Source organism: Olea europaea, chromosome 1 (assembly GCF_002742605.1).
Source record: "Olea europaea var. sylvestris chromosome 1, O_europaea_v1, whole genome shotgun sequence".
NCBI lineage: Eukaryota > Viridiplantae > Streptophyta > Magnoliopsida > Lamiales > Oleaceae > Olea > Olea europaea.
In genome coordinates, this window is record NC_036237.1 from 23230826 (window position 1) to 23242538 (window position 11713).

At 37.0% G+C, this 11713-nt stretch overlaps 1 protein-coding gene across 1 annotated transcript; it reads left to right on the top strand.

Annotated features, from left to right (window-relative positions):
* The first annotated feature begins 110 nt into the window (after positions 1 to 110).
* LOC111397525 (probable apyrase 7) lies at positions 111 to 10835 on the top strand. Its single transcript, XM_023024505.1, has 3 exons — positions 111 to 273; positions 7312 to 9468; positions 9964 to 10835. The coding sequence occupies exons 2-3, from the start codon at positions 7467 to 7469 to the stop codon at positions 10263 to 10265; spliced, it is 2304 nt and encodes a 767-aa protein (XP_022880273.1). The 5' UTR covers positions 111 to 273; positions 7312 to 7466; the 3' UTR covers positions 10266 to 10835.
* The last annotated feature ends 878 nt before the right edge of the window (positions 10836 to 11713 follow it).

Genomic DNA, 11713 nt, shown 5'->3' on the forward strand with positions numbered 1-11713 from the left:
TTTTTTTTATTGTAAAAATATATGATTAAAAATAGGTAAGGGAAAAAAAAAATGGTTAACAATACAAGACCTTTCTACTTATAAAAGTGAATTGACCAAACATGCTTTGAGTAAAAAATTATAAACGAGGAGGAGAAATGTTTAAACTTTGCGTCAGTGCGAAAACTTCAAACCCCTCTCGGAGGAGAGAGAGCAAATCGCGATCTTGGGCAGTAGTATGAGTCTCCGAACAAGATAGGTTTTCGACTCGTTCTCACTTCCCACGATCTGTCGGTAAGTAAAAATTATTTGTCCAGATGCGTAATTTTGTTTTTATGAATCTATCAGTGTTTAATTGTTTGATCTTTGGATTTTTCATTTGTGTGGATGAATTTTCTGGAATGTTCGGTGGGTTGATGATTTAGAGATCTGCAAATTTGGGTTCGTATACACTGGATATTTTGCTGTTTATCTGATCTTTGCTGGGAAAAAAAATATGAATGCGTTTAAGAGAAAAATGTGGAGATTTTTTAAATTTTTTGTTTTGAATGTGAAAAACGCGATTGCGAAGATGAAATTGAGGGCAAATCTTAATGGGAATAGAAATTACAGTGAAAAATGTTATCTTGATGAGTACAATTCTGGATCGAATTATGGGTGAGAATAAAATGTGCCGTCTGGCTGTCTCTGCTGCCAGAGTAATTATACGATTGGGAAATAATCCTCTTATACAATATCAAGGCAGAGAGAAAAACATGAAGGAGAGAAAATTCATATATGTATCTCGCTTGTTCAACCTTTGAATTTACACTATTTATATACAAGATGCAAAACTGAAAATACAGCTAAACTACAGCTAAAACCAATAGAAAATTGACAACTCATCAAACTATTTAACAAACTAACTACTTGGAATATTAAATAACTAACTAACTGGAGCTGAAAGCTAACTTCCCATTTTGTACATCCCCTCCTCAAGGTGGAGCATGTAAATCAATCATGCCCAACTTGGACAGAAGCTTAAAAAACTGGGGGCTGGCCAAGGCTTTTGTGAAAATATCCGCAAGTTGTCGATGAGTGGAGACGTGTTGTGGAAGAATGAAACCGGCCTTGTACTGATCACGAACTAGATGGCAGTCGATCTCTAAGTGTTTTGTACGCTCGTGGAAGACGGGGTTCTTAACAATGTGCAAAGCAGCTTGATTATCACACCATAGGTTAACAGGAAACGGAATTGAAAGATGGAAACCTCGAAGGATATAGGAACACCATTGAAGTTCACAGACAACTAATGCTAGGCTTCTATATTCAGCCTCTGCTGATGAACGTGACAGTGTAGTTTGCTTTTTTGTCTTCCAGGAGATTAATGCTGATCCAAGAAATACACAATAACCTGTGAGTGATCTACGAGTGGTTAAGCAGGCTGCCCAGTCGGCATCACAATAGGCTTCAAGCTTCATTTCATTTTTCACTGGATAAAATAGTCCTTTCGAAGGACTGCCCTTCAAGTATCGAAGAAGATACATTGCTGCTGACCAATGTTGCTCACAAGGAGCATTAACATATTGACTTAACTGTTGAACACAATAAGTAATATCCGGTCTTGTAAAGTTGAGGTAAAGGAGTCTTCCCACTAATCGCCTGTACTTATCAGGATGAGAGAGCAAGGGTCCGGCTGATTCTGAAAATTTTGTTCCTTTTGGTATTGGTGTAGGGGCAGGTTTAGCACCCATCAAACCTGCATCTTTAATCAAGTCCAATGTGTATTTGCGTTGATTCAAGTATGTCCCTTTTGTACTTCTTGCAATTTCAATACCAAGTATTTGGCTATATCCAAATCCTTAATGGTGAACGTTCAATCAAGATATTCTTTAACTGCTCTTATCCCATTTTCATCATTTCCAGTCACCAAAACATCATCTACATACACTATTAAAGCAAGAAACAAAGTATCCTTTTTATGAATGAATAGGCAATGATCATGTGAGGATTGATGAAAACCAAAATGTTTTATTTTGGAACAAAATTCCGAGTTCCATTGTCGCGATGCCTGTTTAAGTCCGTATAAGGACTTCCTTAGTTTACACACTTCTCCATTTTCCGCCTTTGAATATCCTTCTGGGGGAATCAAATAGACTTCTTCATCAATAAAACCATGTAAAAATGCATTGTTTATATCAAGTTGATGAATAGGCCAAGAATTCATAGTAGCAAATGCAATGAACAGCCTAACAGTCACAATTTTAGCTACTGGAGAAAAGCTTTCTGAATAATCGACTCCTTCCTTTTGGTGATACCCCTTAGCCACTAACCGGGCTTTATGTCTTTCTATAGTTCCATTGGGATTTACTTTAACTTTGTAAACCCATTTACATCCAATTGGTTTCTTCCCAGCAGGTAATGGCATCACTTCCCATGTCTGATTTGTTTCTAGAGCTTCCAACTCTTTTTCCATTGCAATAACCCATTCTTGCTGTGCACTAGCTTCCTCATATGATTTTGGTTCCTGTACAGTTGACACTTGGCCTAGAAAAGTAATATAATCTGAGGAAAGTGCAGGGTTAGTGATGTAAGGGAAAGTAGTAGGTGTGTATATCGAAGGTTGCTTGTAGGTGGCAGATTTAGAAGTGAAACCATCATTTGAACAATTGGTAACAAAGTCTTTGAGCCAGGTTGGTGTGGATTTCAGTCTAGTACTCTGTCTTATAGGTGCAGGATCAGATGGAGGAGAAATAGGGGATTGTGTTATTGATGGATTAGATTCTGATATTGCTGGAAGATCATGAATGGGATCAGGAAGGTTATTTTGGTCTGATATTGGTGATGTATTGGATTGAGATGGGGAAATGTGTTTGGATGGGGAGTTAGGACCATGAAAATCTGGAAAAGAATAGGGTAATGGGACTTCATTGACTGACTGATCAGTTTTGCAGAAAGGAAAGTGATTTTCATAAAAGATAACATCTCTAGATGTATAAATCTTGTGATCTATAAGGTCATACAATTTGTATGCCTTCTGCCCTGGTTCAAAGCCAATGAAGATACATTTAGAGGCTCTTGGTTCAAATTTGTCCTTGTGAGGTTTGGTGTTCGTGGCATAGCAAAGGCACCCAAAGCATTTGATATGTTCATATGAAGGTAATTTTTGGTAAAGTAGCTCAAAAGGTGTTTTCCACTTTAATATTGGAGTAGGAAGTCTGTTTAGGATGTAAGTTGCCATTAAAATGGCGTGTCCCCAGAATTTTTTTGGTAAGTTTGCTTGGAATAAAAGAGATCTGGCTATTTGCAACAAATGTTTGTGTTTTCTTTCTACTCTTCCATTTTGTTGTGGAGAATAGACACAACTTCTCTGGTGGATGATTCCCTTACTTTCTAAGAGACTTTTAAAGTCTTTATTCAAGAATTCTGTGCCATTATCAGACCTTATTGTTTTGATTTTTCTATCAAACTGATTTTCTATCATCCTTAGAAATTTGTCAACAATGGTAATGGTTTGGGATTTGTGGGCAATGAGAAATGTCCAGGTTGCTCTAGAGTGATCATCAACAATGGTTACCATGTATTGAGCACCAGTTAATGATGGCTGTTTATAGGGACCCCACAAGTCAATGTGTAACAAATCAAAAGGTTTATTTGAACAAGATTCACTCAAGGGAAAAGGTAAACGTTGTTGCTTGGACTTAGCACAGATATCACAAGGTGATATGTCAAAGAAATCATGATTATTACAAGCTTTGATGTGTTTCAAAACAGTAGCAGATGTGTGGCCAAGTCTTTTGTGCCATATTACACATGATGACACATCAATGTTGTTAACAAAGGAATCAAAAATACTGGAACTATTACAGGAAATAGAACTTTTATTACATTTAGCTAAAAGTTCAGGTAAGAAACTGGATTTATCAAGAATGTAAAGGGTGCCTATCATTCGACCAACAGCTATAACTTTCTCAGTCTTCTGGTCCTGCAACAGACAGTGAGATGCATAAAAATTACAGTTGATGTTGTTTATTTTGGCTAGTTTACTTACAGACAGTAAGTTGTATTTGAAGCTTGGTAAGTATAGAACATTTTTTATGGTTAAAGTTGGGTGGAGCTGAATGTCTCCTGATGTTGTAACATATTTTATGCTACCATCAGGTAAGTGGACAGGAAGTTTTATGGATGTAGGCTTAGTTTTCTGGTATGATTTCAGTTCTTTACACATATGGTTGGAGGCGCCAGTGTCAACTATCCAGAAGTCATCATCAAATAAATCAGCTGTGCTCAGTTTAAAAGTTAAGGCATGAATCTTACCTGCAAAATCTTCCAGATTCGCAAAATTAATATGGTTGTCTCCCATATTCAACTTTCCCTTCATTAACTTCATCAATTCTTGTTGGATCATGTTGGATAGATTGATCTGTACTTCATTACTCTTACTTTCTACTTGTTCTGTATCCACATCCAAAGGAGTTTCCGTTGAATTAACAGCTGTAATTCTACTCATATCTTGTCCCCGTCTCTGATCCTTCAACCCCTTGAACCAATCCGGATATCCATTAAGTCTGAAGCAGCTCTCTCTATCATGACCAGATCTGTTGCAGTGACTACAAAACTGATTTTCCTTTCCCTTTCTCCAGTTCTCAGATCTCTTGAAATTTCCTCTTCCAGTTCCAATTCTAACTGATGTTCCTCCTCTTCTGCTGTTTGCTTGTGTCATCCTTGTAAATAGTGCATTAGTTTCACTGCCCTCTGAATACACCATCTGTACCTGTCTTTGTTTCTCCACTTGTATCATCATTGAATAGGTTCTATTCACCGTAGGCCATGGGTCCATAGATAGGATATGATTCTTCAAATTATCATAGGACTCATTTAGCCCCATCAAAAATTGCATCAATTTGTTTGAAGCTTCTCTATCAGTCATTTTTTTGTCGCACCACAAGTACATTGTTCACATGTACATTGTGGTATAGGATCTAGGGCATTCAACTCATCCCAGAATTTCTTCAATTTTGAGTAATACTGCATTATACTCAGATTTCCTTGATGAATTGAGCTGATCTCACGTTGAATGTGATAAATCATAGGACCATTGCTCTCACCATAATGTTCTTCAATTTCCTTCCATAATTCTCTAGCAGATCCAGCATAGAGAAATGATTCTGCAATTTCTTTCGCCATTGAATTTAATATCCATGAGATCACCATGCAATCTACTCTTCTCCATTGAGCATATTCAATCGAATTTTTTTCAGGTTTTCTGCAATCTCCAGTAATGAAATCAAGTTTTACCTTCGCCTCTAGAGCAATCTTCATCGATTTGCTCCAGGTAAGAAAATTCTGTCCTGTTAATGGTGCTGTGACTAGCATCATTCCAGGATGGTCAGATGCTTGTAAGAAAAGAGGATCTCCATTGTTGTAAGTAGAGGTCTCCTTCGAAGCACTTCCCGTTCCTTCTTCTCCAGTAACACGTACTGGTATGGATCTTGTTCCTGACAATCCATCATCAGCCATTTCTTATCAGGATTAACTGATTAGCTAAAATATTTTGTTTTGGATCTTGCTCTGATACCATATACAATATCAAGGCAGAGAGAAAAACATGAAGGAGAGAAAATTCATATATGTATCTCGCTTGTTCAACCTTTGAATTTACACTATTTATATACAAGATGCAAAACTGAAAATACATGAAGGAGAGAAAATTCATATATGTATCTCGCTTGTTCAACCTTTGAATTTACACTATTTATATACAAGATGCAAAACTGAAAATACAGCTAAACTACAGCTAAAACCAATAGAAAATTGACAACTCATCAAACTATTTAACAAACTAACTACTTGGAATATTAAATAACTAACTAACTGGAGCTGAAAGCTAACTTCCCATTTTGTACACCTCTTGGTTGCAGTTTAATTTTCCTGTTTTAATTTATAGAATTCCGAGTCTGGTTTTGAATTATAAATTGCCAAGTCTACCATGAAATGCTTTATCAATGTTTTAAATTGAAACGGGATATTTTTTTCCAGATATTAGTATGAGTTATTATCTTCGAGTGTTGATGTATTTAGACTGAGGCGGTTAATCCTGAATTCTAGAGAAGAAAATTGTTTGTTTAATCGCGTCTTACTAGTTGATTGTCTTTAAATACTGATGGCATAACTACTTCCAACCCTAATTGGGATTGAAGATTCTATTTTCTATGGCATCCAAATCTTCTTTTCTTGAGCTATTCTATGGACTAAAGCAGATGAACTCTGGCTTTATCATCATTAGAGCGAGTGAGCCCTTAACAGTGAGAGTGATGATTTAAAATCTCTCTCTCTCTCTCTCTCTCTCTCTCTCTCTCTCTCTCTCTCTCTCTCTCTTGGTTGGTGATTGTATCGTGATTGATTTGATAGAGATATCCAAGTCCATCGATTTGGTAGTTGTTCATTTTTTGTTACTTCCCTAATTTTTGAGCAGAATGAAACTCAAAGCCCTATTGTATGGCTTTGAGATTTGATGGGAGATACTTAGACACTGAATAGTGCAGTAGAAGTTTGATAGGATTCACATGGTCCTTTGGAGTTTGGAGAAGAGTCAGGGCTTATCTGCAATTCTCAGTCTATAGAAACCATCAAACCAACCGTTAAAGTACCAAAAATAGATACTGAATTCTTTTCAATCATTATTAGAATTCAAGAAAATATCTGTTGTTACTTATTTGCTTGAGAGTGACACTGAATATTACTATTTTCTATATGATTGTCGATACAACTATGTTTTATAGAATAGTAATTAATAATGGTATTCTTATCTCAAACTAAGGATCTTTTCACGCCATCAACTATAATGAGATAAACAAATAACTTGTAATAGAAACTACTAGCTTTAGTAGTTATGCTTGTGCTGAAGTTATTTTGATTACAGAAGAGTTTTCTTCTTTGAAATACCACTAAGTTCAAACATTTTTGCCAACCACCACACATTTATATGTACTTCATTGAGTGTGTTGAAATACTTTGACTAAGACCTAATGGAGGTGGGACCCAAAGATCTCTGTCAACTTCAAAAATGGCCAAAAGTTAACCTCTTCACAAGATGTCTGTGATTGATCAGAAATGTCTGTATTCTATTCATGGTTAACTACATTATGTGGTTTCTGATCGGTAAAGCTTCACTGTTCTTTCATCGACTAGCAGTGGCTGTTTATTTTCTTCTCGTGTCTCTGCGGAAGAAAATTCATTTTTTATTATTTCCCATGTAGCAGTGGCTATAATTTGTGCTATCAGCGATTGATTCATTTTCTCACAAAATTTTTATTACATTATGTGGTTAATCTTATCGTGCTAATTTTGCAGGAGTCATTTTTGTCACTGCGACTAGATTTTTTGGCTTTTTGCGCATAATGCTTTCAAAACTAGCACATCAATTTCTATTCCAGTGATAGCTTTAAGGGGTGAAAATTACTGGGAAGAACTATTATTTACTGCTCCAGATGTAAGTTTCTGCAAACATGGTATTCAGTAAATTAGCAGAAATTGTTTCTTCTGCAACAGCTCGATTGTCAGTGCCAAAGTCTTCTGTTCTTTCGTATAAATTGCCTGGATTTCTTCCTGTTCGAGGTTCCCCTTGTGGTTATAACCTTTCCAGCCCAGAGAACAAGAATAGTTTGAGACTCTCCTCATCCCTTCAAGATTTGTCTACTTATCGTCGACTCGATCCAGAAGCAGGTGACCTTAACCCTGGAATAGAGAGGAGTTCAAGTCACGCAATACCTCCAAATACTTTGCAGAATGAAAATGGCGGATTGAGCTTTTCTAAGGAGAAGGCATCATCAGTCATTCCTTCTAGGCGAAAGAACTGGATTCGAGTTATCTGTGTTCTTCTCTGTTTATTATTATTTGCTTGTCTGTCTTTTGCAGTACAATTTCTGTATTCTAACTGGTCTCAAGTTCCGTCAAAGTTCTATGTAGTGCTTGATTGTGGAAGCACCGGGACCCGTGTTTACTTATATAAGGCTTCTGTTAATCATAACAAAGATGACAATCTTCCGATCTTATTAAAATCATTGCCCGAAGATTTCCACAGAAAATCTGGTTCCCTGAGTGGACGGGCTTACAACAGAATGGAAACTGAGCCTGGGTTTGACAAGTTGGTGCATAACATGTCTGGGCTGAGGGAGGCAATAAAACCACTCGTTCGATGGGCCGAGAGACAAATTCCTAAGAAATCACATAAGACTACTTCCCTCTTCCTTTATGCTACAGCTGGAGTTCGTCGGCTGCCAAGTTCAGACTCAGAATGGCTTCTTAATAATGCCTTGTTAATACTGAAGAGTTCACCTTTCTTATGCAAGAGAGAGTGGGTTAAGATTATATCAGGCGTGGAGGAAGCTTATTATGGATGGATTGCTTTAAATTATCACATGCATGTGTTGGGGGCTACACCCAAAAAAGAAACATTTGGTGCACTTGACCTGGGTGGTTCGTCATTGCAGGTTACTTTTGAGGGCAAACAAGCTGCCCATGATGAAACTAGCTTAAAGTTGAGAATCGGCCCAGTTAACCATCATCTCACTGCCTATTCTCTATCAGGATATGGGCTTAATGATGCATTTGACAAATCTGTTGCTCATCTATTGAAGATGCATCCTCACAAAACTAATGCAGATCTAGTTAGTGAAAATATTGAAATTAAGCATCCATGTTTGCAGAATGGTTTCAAAGAGCAATACATGTGTTCACATTGTGCTTTTGTCCATGAAGAAGGTGTAAGTCCTACTCGAGGAGAAATATCGGGTAAAGGAGCAAAAGCTGTGGTTCCGGTTCAGCTTGTTGGGACTCCAAATTGGCAAGAATGTAATGCACTAGCAAAAGTAGCTGTTAATCTGTCTGAATGGTCGGATCATAGTCCAGGAATTGATTGTGAGTTGCAGCCATGTGCACTAGCAGAAAATCTGCCTCGTCCTTTTGGACAATTCTATGCTATGTCTGGTTTCTATGTTGTGTATCGTTTTTTCAACTTGACTCCTGATGCTGCACTGGACGATGTTTTAGAGAAGGGTCAGGAATTTTGTGAAAAAACATGGGATGTTGCGAAAAAAAGTGTTGCACCTCAGCCTTTTATAGAACAGTACTGCTTCAGGGCACCGTATGTTGTGCTCCTACTGAGAGAAGGATTGCACATTACTGATAGAGAGGTAATTATTGGTTCTGGAAGTATTACTTGGACTCTCGGGGTTGCTTTGTTGGAAGCCGGAAAGGCATTTCCAAACAGGATAGAATTTCGCAGGTACAACATATTCCAGATGAAGATTAATCCAGTTCTTCTCTTTGCCATTTTATTTGCTTCATTGTTTGTCCTTGTCTGTGCATTGTCTTGCGTTGGCAATGGGGTGGTAAAGTTCTTTCGAAGGCCATATCTCCCACTTTTTCGGCCTAGCAGTGGGGCATCTTCATCAGTTCTCAATATTTCATCTCCTTTCCAGTTTCAGCATTGGAGTCCTATAAATACAGGTAATTCCTCTTCCCGAACATAGAGCATATTTAGCTAAGCTTAAAAAGATGTAAAGGTTTTAATTTTTTGTTTCCAAACATGTTTAGATATGGTACTTTTTTCCTACTTTTATGTAAAATAGCACCTATTTTTAAAGTAACTCTTACATTACCATCAAATTGAGTACCTTATTTTATTTTATTCAAAACTAAGTTATTACTTATCAGTAAACTATCTAAGCTTAGCAAAAGGTGCTCCTAATTCCATACTTTCTTAGGACTTGATTAACTTAGCCCCTATCTGACCCACATTTTCTAAAACTTACTTTTTGCTCAAACTCATTTTTAACTACATATTTTTATGGGACCCACAACTTTCATCATTTTTTCAACCACACATTTCATCAACTTTATCAAAATTTACTAAAAATTTGATTTTCATCTAAACCACATGGGGGCTTAGTTTTGTATATAAAATGATGCCATCTCAACTATTCCGTTTTTATAATTTTTTAGGGGACGGAAGAGTAAAAACACCATTAAGTCCAACAGTTGCAAACACTCAACGAAGACCATTTGATACTAGACCTGGTTTCAGCAGCAGCGGCATCCAGCTCACTGAATCTTCCTTCTATTCATCATCTAGCAGTGTATCACATAGTTTTTCTTCTGGCAACTTAGGACAGATGCAATTTGACAGTAGTAATGCGGGATTCTGGACCCCCCACAGAAGTCAGATGCGTCTACAAAGTAGGAGATCCCAATCTCGGGAAGACCTTAATTCTTCTCTTGCCGAGGCACACATGGCGAAGGTTTAACACTGCTTTATCTGATTTAAATAAATTACCTGGGTTCAAGAAAGTATTTCACCAATGATACGGAGAATGTAGTTTCTCAACTGTTCTATCTCGATTAGCTTGGCAGAGTCTTCTTAGATGAATGACTCCCATAATGTTTCAAAAGTGGCTTGCTGTAACTGGCTATAAAGAAAGGATATACGCTTTTGAGGATGTGGATGATTTGCTGAAGAACGAACTGCTGTGGTGAAAGATTCTTGTGCGTGAGTCGAGAAAACTCATTTGCATTAGGCGAGACATCAACTAAAATCAGTTCAGCCAAGAAGCTATCACTGGAAAAATCACTAGCAGAATTAAGGTCATCCACTGTGAACAAGTTCAGCCACGACTGTACCATTTTGCTTGTCACTGCGAAGAAGATGATGAACGTATAACTATTGGTTTTGCTCACAAGTTGTGTTCCTTGGAGAATTTTGGGATCTCACTGTCTAACTATTGTAACATTTTACGTTGACATAATGATAGTAAAATGATTAGTTTCATTTTGTAATACAATTTTAAGATGATATTTGATGCATTTCTTTTTTACTTCTGGTATTTGGTAAGTGATTGAAATAGGTAAACTTAGTTTCGAATCCATCGTTTTGTAGTTCGGATATGAGTTACTGGTAATTGATAACTCATTGTTTATGATGTTTAACAGCAAAGGTTCACGTTACAGGGGCTTCTATCATTTCCATTTTACTTTATTTACGAGTATTTAAACAAATATTAGCGTTAACGTAGACAAATAAACAAGTACAGAACATGGGTTACACACTGCAAGTTGAGAAGCTTCTCATTTGTCAACTTCCTCAGAAAATGCAAGTTCCATTGCTGTAAAACGAATCCTAAACAGTAAAGGTAAAAAATATCACACATTTCTTTACATGTTTTTAACAAGTATAACACATGCTACAGAAGAAACAAAGCCAGTGGACCAAACAAATAAAAAATTGGATGCCTTCCAGTGAAAACTGTGTATTTTAATCCCCGGTTGTCGATGCCCGCATGTGCTGAAATAGTGACATGGAAGAAATTACAAATTGGGATAAATATTCATAGATAGGACAGTAACTAGAACAACATCAGCATCAATGACCTTGCTTCTTTTGTAGAATAAGCTAGCCAATTCCGACTGTATCACTCTTTATATAGCCCAACTATGCCAAAAAGAAACCATTTTTGACTTTTAATCTTAGCCAAACATGCTCTTGGTGTTGGTTATTGGTGTTGGGTTTTTTGATACCCAATAATTCGGGCGATGATTTAAAACAGTTGTCGGATTATTTATCGACACCATGAACTTGGCTCGGCTCGAAGACGGACTACACTTTTGGATGACTTGGGTTTGGGTTGGATGATTATTTGGTTAGTTGGACCATTTAGTGATTAATATGGAGTTGAATATTGACCCATTAGTTTAGGTT

What these genes read in the sequence shown, in the direction of transcription:
- LOC111397525 (XM_023024505.1), top strand. Translation starts at nt 7,467, where the DNA reads ATGGTATTCAGTAAATTAGCAGAAATTGTTTCTTCTGCAACAGCTCGA. An exon ending in TTGGAGTCCTATAAATACAG is followed by an intron (nt 9,469 to 9,963) that starts GTAATTCCTCTT and finishes ATAATTTTTTAG; the next exon opens with GGGACGGAAGAGTAAAAACA.